The 19,441-nt window shown below is 41.9% G+C and overlaps 1 protein-coding gene across 2 annotated transcripts in view; it reads right to left on the reverse strand.

The window, feature by feature from the left end:
• Nucleotides 1-19,441, reverse strand: part of MNAT1 (MNAT1 component of CDK activating kinase) — a 183,301-nt gene that overhangs the window by 51,732 nt on the left and 112,128 nt on the right. For both annotated transcript variants that reach the window (XM_077819526.1, XM_077819528.1), the window contains exon 7: nucleotides 4,649-4,770. In XM_077819526.1, coding sequence (XP_077675652.1) covers nucleotides 4,649-4,770 — 122 coding nt within the window. The remainder of the gene's footprint in view (nucleotides 1-4,648; nucleotides 4,771-19,441) is intronic.

A 19,441-nucleotide genomic window follows, 5' to 3' on the forward strand; every position in this document is an offset into this window, starting at 1 on the left:
ATCTCCACCTTGAAAGCCTATGTAAATCAATGGGCCCTGCAATATTATACAAATGTCAGCGCATCTGGACTATTTTGGACCAAAGAGCGAAAGTTCCCAAGTCCCAAAGGTGTCTCACACAGAACACCATGCTAGTAGTTCTCTCTCCTTTAAATCAAGTGATGCCAGCTTGAGTTTCTCTGTTGACCACAGCCATGCCAGTACTGCATAGGTCTCAAGCAGGGAGGTCTCAAGCTATTTAAGGCTCTACAGGTCAAAACCAACACTTTAAACTCCACCCAGAAACCAACAGGCCACCTATGCATATTGCTGAGCACTGGGGTAGATTTCAGGTGTAAGTGCATTGCAGTCTTCACGGCAGAGGTGAGAAAGCACAGATCACAGTAGTAAGGTCTGCATCCAAAAGCAGTGATCTCAAGCCCCTGGTCAAATGGAGATGAAAGAGACTTTTTGAATACTGCTGCTACATGGCCATCTAACAGAAAATGAAGCTCCAACAATACCTTCAGGTTGCGAACTTGAGCAACAAATGGTGTGCACAAGAACTTATTTCTCGGTTGCTTTTCATAACCCATCAGTTTCACCTCATTATTCCTAACTGAGCTTTAGCAAGCTAGCATTCCTTCACATCTCAATCCCAAACAGACAATGGGTAAGACACTTGGCAACATGATATGGGGTTAGATAAGTCAGAAATATAGAGTTGGGCTCCATCAATATAATGAAGACATGCAGCCCAAGACTCTGCACTAACTCTGCCAATGGTCACCTATAAATATTGAATAGACGAGACCACCAGACAGAACTCAGTGAACTCATGAATGGACACTTCGGAAAGATGAGCTGGTGTTGGCCATTCCCCTCTAGGAATGCTCAAAAGGAAGACATTGAGTCACTCAAGAGCCGTACCACCATCACCACCACCACATGAAGCTGATACATCTAGGAATATCAGCATGGACATTTGATCGTTATCCACTCTATGGACGAGCTCATCTGTGAATGACATCAAAGCATGGCCCAGGGACTGCTCTGATCTATCCATTTAAGGTGCTTATTTGGGTCCCACCACCATAGTATGAGATTGTCTCACAATCTTTAATGTATTATCTATACCCAGAACAACAAGGTTCAAGGTGTTCAGAGGTATTCAGATTTGGCTCACCACAAATGTCTGTTTAAATTTTAACCAAATGGAAGATTAAGGATCCAGACTATCGATATCCTGATTACCAGCATCAAGGGATATTTTTTGAGAAAAAGTCCATCGTTACTCTATATGTGAAAGGGTTAAATTTCAGAACCACCAATAGGATTTATGTTCAGTTTTGTTGCTAATCATTTTTACCTGTTTCCCATCTCAATTACAGACCAGCACCAAACACTCATATTTTTATTTTAAGAACACTAAAAACCGGGATTATGAGAAAGGTAGCCTTGCATTGCCAGCAACTGAGATTTCCCGATACTAACCCAACAGAAGAGTAGTCAGGGGACTATCAATTAGCTGTTAGCAATGAGAAACTAACTCTCATTGACAAAGTTCAATCCTTGTCTGCATCTTGGCTGGAGCAAATTAGAATAGTAATTGCCACAGAAACACACGTAATTTGGGAATATCATCTCTAGTCCAGTGATTCAGGAAGCTATTCTTGAGTTGCACCAGAGGGAAAATTATATATATATACATAACATACATACACACACACACACACACACACACATATACACACTGCCATTCGTGTTGAAAATCTATTTCTTAATTATTTTCAGGCTTTTAAAGGAGTTGATAGCAAAAAAACACTTAAGAAGGGGACAAAACAGAAGGAAAAAAAAAGTTGTAGCACTTAGTTACCCTTTTCCTTTGAGAGCCTGAAAACAAAATTTTCAAAAACTATTTGAACACTGATTTCTCCATGTGGCTTGCCCATGTTTGAGAAATGGCATGCTCTGCAGAGCTCATCAGTCCCCACACAATTTAATTATCTGAAGCCTAGTGAGTAATTGGTATAGGACCATTAAAATGTGAACCACCATTTTTTAGAAAAAAGTAACAAGAGTCCTAAAATAAGCTCTGGGAGAATTTATCCTCTTTCTTACTCTTCGTGCTAATCACCCATTTGTTCTCAGCAGACTCCAGCGAACTGCAAAAGGAGCAGCCTTCCTTGCTCTGAAGATTGATGCGAGTGTTGTAGAAAAATATGAGGTTAGGACCAGAATATTTGAAGGATCCAGCCTGTTGAGTGCTTTGAAGGTAATAAACAATATCTTAAAATCAATAAAAGATGCTACCAGAATAAAATGTAAAGGCTCCACACTAGTTTGACAGAGTATTTGCAAAAATCTTGGTTCCTGAGGTTTGGATAAACTGAATTCTGCACGTTTTGGGGAACTGTCCAGCAAGCAATAAATTGCCGTTTTCAAGCTGCAATATTATTATAGGGACAAGAAATTTTGCTGTAGTCTATGACTAACTACAGTGTTACAAACTGAGAAATTTGAACGGTCAAGTGAAACCTCACTAATTTGCATAGACCAATGAAAATATTCACTTCAGAGGGGGACAAGGAGAGAGAGAGACAGATGGAGAAACTGAGAATCTGTGTCCTTCTTTTAAATTTAACCTTTGTAATATGGTTCAAGTTAAAAGGGAGCTAAAAGTCTTCAATAGGAGCATGTAACACAACACCATTATGCTCAACTCATCTGCCTCATTCAGCCAGCTGTTTGCAGCTGCTTCTAAGGCCAGCCACGGGACCACAACATATTTGTTAAGCATTTATCATCAACAGATGAGCATGAGTTCATGCAAATACAGAAACAAATATATAAAGGAGTAGGGTACTGCATGGTCTAAGGTGTTAAAAATACCCAGTGGAATGGGATTTGAGGAGTAACAGCAGGGCACATGCAGGATAGGTATATTTGTTTTTAAGTTACAAAAGACCTCTAGATTCAATTGGAGAAACTCACAGTTCCCCCACATGTGGCAGATGACATTCGCCAAATCACTCACTCAAACTCTTTCATCACCTGCATTTCGCAGCCAGGTGGGATTGCATTCTTGAGAACCCCCCACACACACACTGCCAGAGTACTCCTACCTCTTCCTGAGCATCTCTGCTAAGTGGGTCTTGCTGATGGTGCTTCTCCAGAAATTAAGCATGAGCATAAGTATTTGCAAGGCTGGGGCTATTGTATGTAACATTAGCAGCTAGACTGAAGCCATGCAGTACTTAGAGGGGGTTCACTTTCCAAGAAGCTGAATTCTCCTGGAACAAGCAATCACACACACAGATACTATGGAGATAGCTATTATAGAAAGATTCCAAGATCTCACTGCACACAGGTTACTCAGGATATATGTTATACATGAAATGCAAATGCCTAGGGGGTTCCCCATAGAAAGACTTATTTGCCCCCCCCCGAACATTTTCATCTGTAAGAAGGTCCATGGCTGACAGAGCTTCAGAACTCCCCCTGCAGGAGAGGGCCCCACAGCTGTGTTTTGAACAGGTGGTGAATGCTGGCTCCAGCTATGTCTGGGTTGGGATAGCTGACGAATATTTGCTCTGATAAACTTGATATCAGATAATGAAAATGATAGGCATCAGGAATACATGGGAACACAAACAATAAGTGATTCTAGACAAGCTTGAAGGTCTTTCGGCAGCACTGAGTTTTAGATTGCTTATCCATCAGGGCTGACTGTGTTTTAAAACCTTTTTTGAGACCCCTATGCCCTCCCAGGATGAGGAGAGTAATTTCTCATCTGAAAACACAACGGCATGTGTTGGCAGTGCCCATTGAAGTAAACTGGAATCTTTCCTTGGATTTCAGTGAGCTTTGGATCAGGCCCAAGATGCATACCAAAGGGTCCCTCCCAACTATACTGTCTCATTGGTATTTTGTTTCTTCCCCCCTGACATCCTGCATTTTCATTGTTCTGCAATGTGTTTTCTAGAAGTAACAAGGGTGCACGACCTTGAAGTCAGCCAGACCCAGCTATCCATCTGGCTGGTTGTCTACGTGTTTAGCGGGTGTTCAGCTACTAACCTCTTTAGCGGTGAGCAGGCATGCCTCTATTGTGCTATTCAGTCTCCATTACCTTGGAACACCAGGCTCCTAAGTTCCCTTCCAAACATGGCCACACACTGCAATGCAGCCAAACTGCTGGGCCAGCCCTGCATTATACTTTGACAAAGTTAAGCTCTATGCTTCATTTCTCACAAACGTTATTTAACTGTAGATGGCAGTCAGTGAATAAATCTACCCTTTTTCATGGCAAAAGGCCCAGCTTTGATATTTTTACTGGCTTACTGCTGGGTAAATTATGCCCCGATTTTTTATTTATTTACTCTTTAATACAGTGCAACTGAAAATGAACAGCTACTTCACTACAGCTGCCAACGACAACCTTAAAAACACTAATGCAATCCAGTTTAGCTCTCCATAGATCTATAAAGGCTAGAGGACCAAAAAATTTTAGCTTATCCACCCAAACAAAACGATGGTTGGGCAGGAAGTCTAATATTTCATTAAGATACTTTTAAAAAAAAAATCTATATGCTGCTGGCAAAGTGAAGATGGTAACATTCCCAGATACAATGCCATGAAATGAAGATTAAAGTTCTAATGTGGTACTTACCCTAGCCTTCCTAGAAGTTCAGTCTCTGGAACTTGTGGTCCATAGGTCTCGACTTGCAGTGGCTGATACTCATACAGTGCTTCTTCCAGTTTTTGGATGGGCGCTAATGAAATATGCTGAGTCTGTTGAAAAGGAACAATGCATCTTTAAAATGTGCCATAATTTTTTTGCTGGTTCTTTCATGGAGGTTGGGAGGGGTAAGTTTGCACTTAATGTGATGTTCAGTCCATCTGTAAACAACATATTGTCCATTATATTAGCCATTTCCTGATGGTTATTTTAATTCTTTACTGGACCTACAGTATGGAACTAATGTTTTGTTAGCTATAATTCTTTAGAGGGACAAGAGGAAGAGCTTTAATGAAATCAGTCTTACCATCAAAGATAGTGTAGCTGCTTCCAGACTCTCTGGTGAAATTACGTAAAAATTTCACTTATCAGAAATAATATCAAACAAATGTCTCTGAGCAATTGCATTAGATTTTGTAATCAATGATTTCCTGAAAGCCCTAATTAGAAAGGGAAGTGACTTTAATTTCTCTCTGAAGGGCTTTCTAAGCTACCATATATAATGGCTCTTGTGATAGACTTTTTACAATGGAACACAACTAATTCATTCAGCAAACTCCCATTTGTTCTGTAACTAAAATATAGAAACACGCAAATATAAAATTTTAATTCCAGATGGTACTTTTTCAAGGCCTTCAGACCACAGAGAAACAAACAGCTAGAATTCCTTTTAAAGCTCCTAACACTCCAAACTCTCAAAACAGGAGATTCGGGGTTTGAAAGGAGAGTCAAAGAAAGGAGAGTCAAAGAAAGAGATAGAGCCTAGTTAGCAGATGTTGCTGTGTGACATTCGCCACGGATTTGTTGATCTTTCACAGAGTTTCAATTTTCTACTTTATTCTATGGTGCTGACAAAATTACCAACAGCAGAACAGAGAACACTACGATACCCCAAGACAATCTGAGTACCCATTAGGAAAACGGTAGCAGCGTATGTGTGCTCACTTTAAGACAAAAGTGTTGAATCTTTACATAGGGTTAGGCTGTGTGACTCCCACTGGCCAACGCTTACTCAATTCAGTGGATTCAAAGGCACTACTCATGTAAGTAGCTACTCACCAATGGGCACAAGGGGCTCACAGCCTGGCCCATCATGTTAAAGTTAACTGAGGAAGGCGTGGAGGATGTCACGCGTGCGTCTAGTCCAGGTACAATGGCCTCCCTGAATTACAAGCTTAGAAGGCTTTGCTCAAACATACAGAAGGCAGATAAGACAACTGAGGACCAGCCGGTCAGGAGAAATACTATCAGTGATACAGAAAACTAGTCAGAGCCAGGGGCCTTCCAGTTTAGTTGAGATCTCAATGGAGGTGAAGTTTTCTACTGAAAATGGATTATGCATGTGATGAGAATGGATCATTTCAATTTCCTTCTCTCTGCACTGCACAGACGCATAGGGGCATTGCTAAGGTGACAGCTTGCATAGTTCAGGCACTTTAAAGGAGAATTTACCATGAGAAATAAAAGTTCTGAAGTTAGACACTATTCAATCTAGCTTTCATACTGTTATTTCTATGCCAAAAACACCAATGTTAAAATTGAGCAACCAGTCACTCAAAGAAATCAGGAAATGCAAAAGTAAGGTTGAAACTTTAACTGTACCCCACAATATTTTAAGGCATATACAGTGTCTCAATATCATCTGAAGTTGTCAATTAATACAACACATTCAAGTGTTCACTACTTTTATATTTTATAAAAAATTGCTCTCATCGTGTGACACCCATTATGGACTCTGCACTTGGAAACCTTTAGGTTTAAAAATTCAACTCCCCTCCTAGCTGTGCTGTTCAGTCACTAGATATTAGACTACTTCCGCTGTATACACTGCGGGTTTCCCACCAGCAGCTTGGAATAACCTTTCCCTTTGCCAGTCAGGCACCATCAGAACAGTTACAGCCTCCAAAATGTGAAAGGCCTGAAATTATAGAAAAAGCTTTTGTAGCCAGGCTACTGACTGCCCCCAGGTAGTTCTGAAATTTTTAGAAAACAAAAACACTGAATTTTTAAACTTACCATTGTCTCTGCATTTCTTTTGCTGTGATTAACCAGGCTGTGTGCAGGGAGCTTCTGTGGACCGAAACATCTCTGTCGCAATATACTCAGAGTAGCAACCGTGTTAGTCTGTATCCGCAAAAAGAACAGGAGTACTTGTGGCACCTTAGAGACTAACAAATCTATTAGAGCACAAGCTTTCGTGAGCTACAGCTCACTTCATCAGACTGCATACATCCGATGAAGTGAGCTGTAGCTCACGAAAGCTTGTGCTCTAATAAATTTGTTAGTCTCTAAGGTGCCACAAGTACTCCTGTTCTTTTAACAATATACTGAATTTCAGAATGGAAAAGTAATATTTTATGCCCTTGAAACTTCCACACAGATTTTTTCTGTGCTCCTTATTTGAGACAATAATCCTGTAACTTGTCCTATTCCAGGCCCCTCAACCGGCTGTACTACTGCCATAGCTCACCCACAGTGCAGCCCAAACCTGAAACATACCTCTGTGGACTATTCCAAGAGGAAGTGTTTTCGTAATCACCTTATGGTTGATGTTTGGAGAGGGCCAACAGCCAGGTCTAGTACCAGAAACAGGGGACTTACAGATAAAGAAAAGGCCTGGCAAGAGGCAACAGGAAAGCTGAGGCTGGCCGCACAGCTTGAGGACAGGGTTTCAGCACAGGAGCAGACACTTGGTTTTGCAGTTCTGGGAACAGGAACGCTGGCTAAGGATTTCAATCTGCCAAAAGTACATTCAACCACCATTCTACACCTGTTCAGAGTGTAATTAAACCATCTTTTGCCAGGGCCTCTGAAATCAGGGCACAGTTTTGTAAGCCAGGACAAAAGGGGGTATGTGGGCTCCTGCAGAACAACAGTGGGGACAGTAACAACACTTATTACAATATCATTTGGTGGCAACAGTGTCCTAGCCTGTCCATTAGCGTAGACTCCTAAGCAATGAAAAGCCCTGGCATCATTAACTTTCCCAGTGCAGCACACATTGGCATTCACAACTTGACCCGTGGTCCCTGTCAAAGGGCAAGCGTAAGCAGATTTCGCGATAGCAGAAGGGAGTGTGGATATGGTTGGTTTGATTCGGGTCTGCATGTTGTAGTGTGGACATCAGAGCCCCAGGTTCAAGCCTGGGTTAGATAATTCTTAACGTAGAGTTAACAATCAATCAGCGTAGATGCTCAAGCCCCAGGTTCTCTAACCCACGGTCAACTGACTCGAGTCCCACTAACCATGGGCTTACGTTGCCATGTAGACATACCCCAATGGCCAGCTCAGATTGCAAGGCAGAGGTTGGGGCCACATCTCTGGAGGGGGTTTTTGCAATCACTGTTTGTTAAGGTTGCCACTGGTGCACTCCCAACACTAGCCTAATGCTAACTGCACTGGGACTGGCTAATGGAGGTGAGGGACCAAACAGGAAAGAGCAGTGCTAGGCTGAGTCAGGCTTCCTCTTCCACCCACTGTGCTGCTGCAAAAGCCCATCCTCCATCCTCCTTTTTGTCTTTGCTGTAATTGGTAGCATAGGGTATCTGTGTTTCATCAGGCTTGGTCTATGGAGTTTCACAGGTTTTAGAGGCAAGAAGAAGGAACCATTATGATCATCTAGTGTAACCTCCTGCGTCACACAGGCCACAGAACTTCAACAAGGGATTCTTGGATGAAGCCCTGTAACGTGCAGTTGAGCTAGCGCCTATCTTTCAAAAAAAGATCTGCCCTAGATTCAGAGACTTGGTAAAGTACTTGCTACCTCCCTAGGTCAGTTGTTCCAATGGTTAATTATCCTCCCCATTAAAAAACAGTACCTCGTTTCCCATTTGAGCTGTCAGGCTTCAGCTTCCAACCACTGGCTCCTGTTACGTTTCTCTCTGCTATATACTTTGGATTAGGGTGTGGGGTGGTTTGGTCCCAGCCGCTGGGGGCCAGCAGGCACCTCTGCACATGAAGGTAACTGGATGGGTTTGCATTGTGCAAGTACATCTGGACATTGAGGCAGCTGCACAACACAGTTCATTTGCTTTAGCTTCCCAGGATTACAACTTTAGGTGGTGGGTCTTGGCAGCATGGGATAGACTCCCCTCAGTAACAAGAAAAAAAAACCCAGAAGCTGGGTTGGCTGGCGCTCCTGACACACAGATGTTGGGAGTTTGGGTAATGTCCTTTTCCTGCAAAGTGGGTATTAGTCTTCCTTCACTTGGGAATGGGTTAGATTTGCAGGGAGGACCTGGAACACATAGGAGGGCTAGTGGTTGTCTCATGAATTCATCTGCACGGGGCTGTGGCCACATTCAGGCCTTTAGGCAATATAGGCTCCAATACAGGCAATACAGGACCAGGAATATTTGTGCTTTGAGCATCAATAAGGTATGCTGGGGGAAGGAGCAAATTAGGAGTTTGGGACAGCTGTGACCTTCTTCCTTTATACTGCTGGTGGGACAAGTTGCATTTAAAACGTATCTTGCCCAATTAAATTAAAAAGTTTAATAAAGCAGCAGAGATTTGGTCAATATCACCTTAATCTGGTCTCCAGCCTGACTGGCCCCTATGCATTCACATTATCGTCATCATGGCAAATCCCAAAGGAACGTGGCCTTCTTGCAAATCAAGCCCCATGTGGTTCAATCACTGGCAAAGTGCTCAAGGCAGTCTGATTGTATATTCAGTTTATGTTCATCGCTGGCATTCTTGTCGCACCTCCAAAGCTTTTGGTGCCCGTGTGCTCGCCGGCTGTGTAGCAGCATTCCTTGGTGCACACACTTTGGAATTCACTGGTCTTCCATTCTAATAATAGGTCCATACCCAAGAATACACTCATGACAGTGTCTTGTTGACATTGTTCAGTTTGGTGAACTGCTGTAGCTGACGGCAAAGCTGGTCGGGCAAGAAGGAGCACACACTAGTTGGATTATTAACCCAGATGAAACTAAATCCCTGATCATTACTATCAAACACCCTTCAGACCAGATTACACCCAGCTCAATATTAACCTGTCTGGATGGGACATCAAGTACATGGCAACCGTCAAATATTTGGGCTGGGAGACAGAGCTAGATGATGCTCAAAGGGGGCTGGGGGGAGAAGGAGACACAGCCATTCATGAGAGAGGGTTAAAATGGAAGCCATTATGCAACTTGATAGAGATCACTAGAGGCAAACACTATTACTTAGGGCTTCTACAGTGCATTACAAATGCATAGCACTTTACACTTCTGAGAGGTAGGGATTTTTAAATTTACTATACTCCACTTAGAGGACAGGGCCTGCCTTTTTCAGCATTAGGAGGAGTTTACGACTGAGCTAAAACCAGACTGAAGGTAGTGGGCTCCAAGATTTTCTTTTTGCATTGCTTTATCCTGACAGATCTAGAATTTGATTTTGTGGTCATGGGTAAGTGTTTCTAATTCCCCTTGGATGCTGTAATGTTTGTGTACAAGAAGCAGACAGTATCCGAATGGTGAAAGAAATGGCTTCCAAGAGCAAAGACAACAGATATTCCTGTCTCCTCTCCCCACCCCCGATCTTTCTGGCATATTCCTTCCGTTCCGTCCCGTCCCCCCCGCCCCCTCAGTTTAATTTAGGCACTGTGGCTGTCCATTATATTTTGGAGTTTACGGCACCACAAAAACATTGTTAATTAGAATTAAGATGCGTGTTTCATCCTCATAACTTTGTTTATGTAAAAGTTTGCACAGCAAGGGATTTGTGCGCAACTGATTAACCTAAAACATACTGTACATGAATAGACAGAGACACAGGATCAGCTACTTTTAAAATTAATGTCTTTTCTTAGGATACTTAATAGCAGATTTAATAATCCAATTTACTTTTTGCTACACTAGATACGCTGTTTACTTAATGCATTTCTCTGTTTAGACAATAAAAAAAGACTTGTCAGTTTCTCTCTCAAATACACTAGCACAATGGTGCAACATCTGGGTTATAGACACTGCAAGGGGAATATTTCTGCTTGCAAAATGGTTGTTTTTACAAAGCCTAAACCTTTGATGAATGAGACCTAATAATCTCCCTTTGCTGTCATACAAGCAGGGTGACCAGATCTTGGAAACAGAACACCAGTACACCTTCTGTAATATGGCTGGGGAGTGGGCATTTGACAACTACTGAACAAGTTGGTAGTTGCCTATTAGTGCACCAGTGCTGGGGTAGGAGCACTTTAAGAGGATGGGAGTTCAAGACACCCGCACTTCCTATCCCTTGGTCTCCCAGCTTCCTTGTCCCCAAAACTCCACCACATTCCCTAAGCCCTCAGACCCTGCCTGCCCTTCACCATTTCCATCCCCCTACAGCTTACCAAAAAAAAAAAATCAGAAAAAAGAATCAGAGCTGAGGTTAGCAGAAACAGATTTAAAACATAAGGAATTTCTTCACACAATGCCCAGACAACCTGTGGAACTCCTTACCTAGGGATGCTGTGAAGGCCACAGACATAACTGGATTAAAAAAAGAACTTCATTGAGGATAAATCCACCTACGGCAATTAGCCAATACAGTCCAGGATGCAACCCCGTGCTCTAGGTGTCCCTAAACCTCCGATTACCAGAAACTGGGACTGGATGGCAGGGGATGAATCACTTGATTGCCCTGTTCTGTTCATTCCCTCTCAAATATCTGGTACTGGCCACTGTTGAAAGACAGAACACAGGGCTAGATGGACCATTGGTCTGACCCAGTATGGCCATTTTTATGGTTCTTATCTTTCCACTGCCATGAAGAAGAGAATGAAGGAGGAAGACAATACCAGAGACCAAACAATGAATGCATCTGTAGTGGAGAGAGCAGAGATCGATTATATTGCAGATATTTCCAGTAGTAGTAGCAGAAACCAAGGTTGCCGGGGTCATTAAAGCTTGTCTCAACAGTGCACATTTTTGCATTAGCACATGGCTGTACTAGATGATGTAACAGGTCTTTTCACGCTTTAATTTCTATCTGTCCAGGTACGTACTTACTTACGTGGCCCCTCTATTACCATATTATCTGAGTGCCTTCCATGTATTTAATAATGGAAATAGTAATCTACAATTCTATGTGCTAGGTCTTCTTTAGTCAGACTGCAATACTGTTATGCACACTGGTAGCTGAAAGCCCAGGCTGTTGCATGGGTGTAATTTATAAAAATCACATGAATTTAAAAAAAAAAAAAAAAAGCCAAAAATGGCTCAGAACTTAAAAACTAGACAGTAACAGACCATGAATCCCAGTAATGATTCAACCAGGTGCTATTCTAAACAAAGAGCTCCCAACCATGCTCCTAGCTGTTTCCATCATATCACACTGCCTCTACAGACATAACAGACTTCAGAGTGACAATCCTGGAATTTTATTATATAGATTCCTTTAGCCACGAGGTCACTCCGCTCCAAAACAATCTATCTGGGGTAAGGAGTATGCTGTGTTTGTTGAAAGGAACTTAAGGAGTCTCTAAGGCTGGAATATTATTACTTCTATTACAGCAAGTCCTGGAACCCCAGTCAAGGACGAGAGCCCCACTGTTCTTGGCACCATACAAAGCAATGCAAAAAACAGTCCTTTTTTGATACATTATCTCATAATATTGTAATTATCCAAACACTAAGAGGCAAAATTTAAAAAGAATACCAAACTATTGTAGATTTCACTTACTGGCTATCTTTGAGAAGCCATTTTACTTTTAAGTTCATAGAAATATGTAAGTTTGAAAAAGCTGCTTTGGTGCAGGAGAATTTCTGATGGAACAATGTTCCTGTAAACGTTTTAGATATTCCACCCTGAACCAAATAGCTAATTTTTGCAGTTTCCTCCCTATCCCCCTCCATCATCGACAAGTCCATGTCAACAGGGCTGATATGGCTTTCTGATTCTGATTAACTACTTTGTTTGGCTACAGTAATACACAGGAAAAGGAGAGTGAACCTGATAGATTTGGAGGGCTTGGTTAATATTATTTTAACCTTTACCCTCCCTGTCTTCCACAGCCTTTTTAAATAAACACGAAGGATGTCAAACTAAAATGCATAATACCGTTCCCAGGTTTACAATTCCTATACCAATGAGGTATTTCCAATAGGACTCAAACATCTGAAACCCACAGTTCTTTTCTGCCCACAGCTCTTTTCCACCCACATCCTTTGAATTCAAGAATAAATCTGATTTCTTCACCAAATTATCACAACTTTTAGAGAGACAGCCCAGCAGCTGCCATGTAAAAGAACCAAGGAACTGATCCAAAGGCTGTCAAAGTCAATGGGACGCTTTCCATTCATTTAACAGGCTTTGGATCAGATCCCAGGTGGCAGTACTGGTTTTAAGGCTCAAGTGGCTCATGTGGAGAGGAGTTCAGACATGTAGAAAATAAAGCTGATCACGTTTGGACATTTACTGAGAAACAATAAAGTAGACTTGAGTTTTGAAATCCAAACAGCTTTAGAAAACACGATTTCACTAGGAATGGCTCTAGTTCTTCCTTAGAGAATTTCCAGCAATATAGGAGAAGATCAACAGTGCCGAAGAGGGGCTATTAATGAAGATGGTTACATATGTGATTTAGTATGTGCAAATAGGTATCTGGAAAACTAACCACATAGTGACTTAGGCTCAATCACATGCTTGCTTGCTTGCTTACTTCTGAATTTTCCTTCTGCAATATCCTGACATAAATAATTATCTGACCAGACATTTCTTAAACGCCTGCCAAAAAAGCAACATTTCTCTAATCTCTCAGAAGAAAGCATATGTCCATTTTATAAACTGAAATGTAAAAGTCTTTTGGTTTTGAGCCAGTATCAGGATTTAGTGATTACTCTACAAGAACAAATTCCAGTCCTTTCTCTCTTCACACCAATACTTCAAATTGCCTGTTTGTTACCATTATCCACAGCCCTGGCCACTGAAACACAGTGGTGATTTTGAGGAAAGCTCGTGGGTGTTTGTTGGATTAAGCCACTCATTCATTTTCATCAGCGACTCCAGGGTTCCGACAAGAGCTGTCAGACTCTCCCCGGAGTCCCCGCTAGTGTGTACTGTGCTATTATCTGAACAAGACAGCATTGTGTCTGAGAAAGAATAAAAACACATTTTATGCCACTTCTCAATAACCAACACACAGGTCATCACTGTATTCTTTACCACTCCGCCCTCCAACTCTCTTAGCTGAGTCTCCCATCCATGGTCTCAGGTCCTAGGATCTGCTGCTTTTCTGTGCAATGATCCCTCCATATAATGCATCCTATTATATGTGGAACTGACCTGGTCATTGCAGAACCATTGTTCTACTGCCTCTCCTACCCTGGTTTTTGAGGGAGTCTATTGGAGGGACAAGCATCTTACCCTAAACTTCACCCCCTTTGATATATTTGAATAGAAGGGTACAGTCTCCTCGCCCTTAAACTGGCTGCTAGGAGTTACTCATAGCGCCTTGTGGAAGCAACTGTCACATTTGCAAGCCTCAGGCACCGACTCACACTTCCTTTTTCCCCATTGTGGCCTTACAGGTGTTGAACATTACTTGTTCAGGCTGAAATGCCATTTTTCAGAGATTCATTCGGTCTTCAGTAAAAAACAAAGTCATTTTCAATGTGTTATTCTATTCCCCAATACTACCATGCTTTGTTCGGAATAACAGATGAAGTAAAATTAAGCAAACTCAGGTTGTGCTTCTACAATCAGATTTACCAGTGTGGACTCCTGATGCCAACGGGAGACACATACATTCCACTGAGGCTACACATAGGCACAGGGATCTGCGTTAGCAATCCAATTGCAAAGTTGAAAGCCTTAATGTAGTAAAATTGAAGTTCTACATTATCTTAATTTGGACAAATGAAAATACCCACGTTAAAGGGCCAAATTTTCAGAGAGGTATCAACCTAACTTGCCTTTACACATAAACCACCTTGCACATGGAGTTTTTGCATATAACCATCACAGATTATAGCATTTAGTACACAAAACTCATTTGCAATCAAAGTGCGCACACAAATGGAGTTCATGCATGTTAATTTCATCTAGATCTTGCATTTTAAAAAAAAAATGCAGGTGAACAAATCAGGGCCATGTTTTGAAAATTTAGCCCGAAAGTTCTGATAGCTAAAAAATGTGTACTAATACGAGGGGGGAGGGGAGGAGCTACATGTAGTTGTAGTAGACAACATGGATCCACCCAATACTGCCTATATTCAATGAAATTGGCTTAAGTCTTGGTCCAGATGGACTTACCAGTGTTCTTGTTTTGCTACAGTACAACTCTTTGCAGAATACTGTATGCTGACACAACATTTCAATTATAGGACTACAGTATTTAGGATTTCCTGAAGGAAGACGAAATATGCTCCCTTCAGCAGAAAGCCTATGCTTATGAATAACACAATGCAAACATTCTGACGTTCATAAACAACTGTATTACGCTGTCTGTATTTTCCCCCTCCCCCAAATCTCCACAACTATCATAAAATCATAGAAATGTAGAGCTGGAAGGAAACTCAAGAGATCATCTAATCCATAACCCTGCTCTGAGGCAGGATTAAGTACACCTAGAAACATATATCTCGAAATATTATGAAATATTGCTGTTCAGTTATATACCATATGATGGACAATTTAAAACCCCTCCTTAAAACAAGGAGATGAAATAGAAAACTGAACTTGGTCTTTAAAAGGTTAGACACTCAGTTTGTTTGAAATTAAGAGACCCATAGACATTCCCTGCCCTGTTAAATTTACACTCTGAAGCAAGACAAACTGTAAGTAAAGATACAGAACAACGCCTCAGGAGAGTGATGGTGTAGGGGTTATTAAGGGAGAGAAGAAAAGGGTCGGGGATTCCTGAAACAAATGCATTTTAAGGAGGCATTTGGTGGAGGTAGAGAATGCGTCTGGCAGAAGAAAGGAAATAAACAAGGCAACTGCTATGGTGGATGGGGACAGAATGGAAAAGAACATGCAGCAGAGTGAGAACAGGAGACAAAAGGATGAGGAAAGTTAAAGGAATGGGAAAAACAAAGGGAGCGAGGGTGAACAGTTAGAAATAGAAGCAACAATATGGAGTGTGAGCAAAATTAGGCATGTAGGAGGTCTGTGGAATTTAACTCTGAAGCAGCAATTTTCAGGCAGCAACTGACAAAGCATCAGCGCATGTTAACCACAAGCAGTCACTATTAGTAAGATATGCAGGACACTGGTTTTAAAAGAAAATTGAAACCCTTATGCAAAACTTTTAACTCCTTGATATAACTCTTCATTATTAGCATAAAAAAGATGGAATGGTTTGTAATCTCTGGACTTTCTCATCTTCATGCAAAGAGGAAACAACATTAGTATGAGGTCCATGTAAAAGAGCCAGAGGAATAACTGTCATGGTTGATTTAGGACTAACACACACACAGTTCACTATCTCCAGAGCAGGTTCAGGATGGGTGAGCGGTAGCACAATCATCCCAACAATACCCTACAAAGGGGGATCAATTCTGTTAAGCCAAAAGAACACCCCCCCCAGAGGTGGGAGGAAGTACTGATTTACTCTTCACACACACACACACACACACACCCCTTTGTTTTTTCTGCTGAGGCTGACAATAGAGGTGCTAACTGCTCTGTTGGGGTGGGTTTGTGATGTTCTTCTCCATCTGTCTAGATTTCTGAGCATGCCTAACGTAATTTTTACAAACCAAACACCACAAATCTTATACACAAACATCTCATTTTTAAGGCCCGATCCTGTGGGGCTCTGAATGCCTTCAAATCTATGACAAGTTGAATGCTCACAGCACCAGAAACTCTTTAAAGTGCTGGCTGATCAACTGAAGCCCCTGGAGGTGGTCCCTCTGTATTAGCAGCATTGAGAGACAAGGTAGGTGACGTAACATCTTTTATTGGACCAACAACTGTGTGGCGCTCTCGCCCACAGAAGCTGGTCCAATAAAAGATATTACCTCACCCACATTGTCCCTCTGATATTCTGGAACAGATACAGCTACAAGTACACTGCATTAGCAGAATTGAGGCACGCTAGTAGGTAACAGCATGGCCTAGGATAGTAACATGGATTCAGTGACACACCTTTCCAGTATACTACAGGTTATTAAAATTATTGTTGTTGCAGGGGGGGTTTCTTAAACACGATGACAAGCATGTAAGGCACTTTACAAAACAAACAGAAAACCATGGTGCCTGCCTGGAAGAGTCTACAATCTAATTTTAAACAGCATGCTGGAGATAACTAAACAAGGGCAAGTATTATAGCGATGCAATCACAAGGTTACTGCATTAAGGCATGTGTGCATCTCGATGGTCCAGTTTGGAAGGGGCTCATTTATTTGTCATGGTGACAGGCTCCTGTTGGAAACCTCTAATTAAAACACTGTATTAAAATCAAATCGCGGTTAGCTTTTAGCAGCCAGTTTAAGGGCGAGAAGACCGTACAAAGGGGATAGAGGTAAGTGGCTGAGACCATTTTGAACAGCCATCAACTGCATTAGCTCCCAGCAAGTTAGGGGGAAGCTGCAGTAGTGTCTCCTACCACAGGAGTATGTGGAGAGTAGTGCTTTAGAAATGAAAAAGAAATATCCAGCTACAAGATGGGGAGAACGTCATCTAAATTCCAGTGTAATCCAAGGTCCCCAATGAAGTTAATAGAACTCTATATGGGGGAAGGAGTCCATTCGCACGTAGTTCATTGCAGGATCAGGGCCTAAACCAAACGCTAGATGTTATAGTTATGTATCTGTTGCTGAGGTATAGAACAAAAATTGGCTGTAATCTGAGGAAAAGGAAGCCTGAGGATAAAAATTATAAACATTTGTTAGTCAAAAGACTAAACCTATAAGAAGGGTCTCAATTTTTTTTTGAATTTCAGATGCCATTTCCATATAGGAAAATATGCACTAAGCTCTTCATAGTCAATGCAAATGTTGCCTGGCACTCGGTCAAGGCAGCTGCCATGCTGAGAAATGACCTGAAATACATTGATCATTTGACTTTCCTTCAATCTCATGCTATTAGGCCAATAAAACAAAGTAGAGCTACAACTTAACAAGCCATGTCTAGTATCTTTACACACTTAGCATTACAATTTAATTAGCCTTACTTGTCAGTTTAAGGAAAAAAACTCATTTTTTCTTTATTCTGAAACGATTAAGTCCAAATCCCTATACAAGAAGTAGTAAAAATAGCTGGGTTTCTGGTAGCAATAACAAAAATGAGGGCAAGATTAACTCTTACACTTTTATAGCAAACAATCAAAAGCAGATGTTTGAGAATAAAAGTGAGATGTCAAAGTGGTTAAAAAGAGCTTTTCAAAACCAAAGGCAACTGATTAATTTACGGCTTGATCCAACTGTTACTCTAGCCCTTCTCAAAGTTCAGTCATGCCCCAAGAAGGAGATCTACTCTAAAACTTTGGCTCACTACAGGTTGAAGTCAAGGGGACTTAAGTACTTGCTTAAGTGCTTTGATGAACAGCTGCTGCTGAATCAGGGCCCCAGGGAGCAGAAGTTTCGCACACTGCATTCCCCGGCATTCTGGAGCAAGACATCAGTTTTCAGTCACACCAGAACTATGCCGTGATAAATCTACAGCCATTTTTACACTCCACAGAGCAGAGCGCTTTTTAAAAGAGTATTTATCAATTGATTGTAAAATTAATAGACAGGAAGTTAACTTTTCCCATATTTCCAAAATATGGGGAAGAGAATGGCAGTTTTGAAAATGGGATCCATCCTTACATTGTATGGTCACAAACCAGGGTGTTTCCCCAGAGTCCTATCTGAAGGTTCTCCCTCGACATGAAGGGTACATCTCCACCGCATGTTTCTTTTGGCGTCGTCTAGAATACATACCAATGTAGCCCGCCCCTGCACAGGCATAAGGAGCTGTGTAGCTGGAAACACATGGCCTAGGCAAGTAGAGCAAAGGCACGCCTAAGTACACATGTGAGTACACACCCTATGCGCCTTTCTACTCACCCAAGCTGTGTCTCCCTTTCCTCCCTGTTTTACCAGCGTAGTGTCCTGCTGCCTCCATGCTGCCAGAGCCATTCCCCGCCTGAGGGAAAGACTCCTACAAAGGGGAGGCAGCAGGGAAAGGCTCTACCAGCTCCCTGTTGCTGGAGCCTCTCTCCACCGCAGGAAAAAACTCCAGTTGGGGAAAGGCCCTGGGGGGGGATTTCCCCACTTCCTGCTCCCTGCCCTAGCCTTTTATCCCTGGCAGTAGGGAGTTGCTGAAGCCCTTTCCCTGCTGCTGGAGTCTTTCACTGACACATGTAACTACAGATACTGCAGAGTGGACATGGTGTGCTCTTCATTGCAGCATCCCGCTACACATATTCTACACAACACTGGTGTGGTGTGTCGATCTAGCCAAAGCTGTCCAGATCTCCCTGCCTGCGAGGTAACAGAATTTCTTGTGTATGAAGTGTACATTAAGACGTTCATCTCCTGCCTAAAAGTATCCCGGGAAAATGATGCACATTATTTTAAATGGAGGGCTCAATCCTTTAAAACCTGTCTTGTGAGCAATCTTTACTCACATGAGCAAACCCATTGAAATCAATGGCATTACTCACGTGTGTACATGTGAGTGAAGTTTTCCAGGTTGAGTTCCTAGCTCTGAATGCAACAGAGGCTCGCCCAAAGTAGTCCTCATCACATCCATCTACAAAGGAAACTAGATTGATCACTGGTGCGAAAGGCATTTTGTATTGTGTTAACTGAAACCTGT

This window comes from Eretmochelys imbricata, chromosome 6, assembly GCF_965152235.1.
Source record: "Eretmochelys imbricata isolate rEreImb1 chromosome 6, rEreImb1.hap1, whole genome shotgun sequence".
NCBI lineage: Eukaryota > Metazoa > Chordata > Testudines > Cheloniidae > Eretmochelys > Eretmochelys imbricata.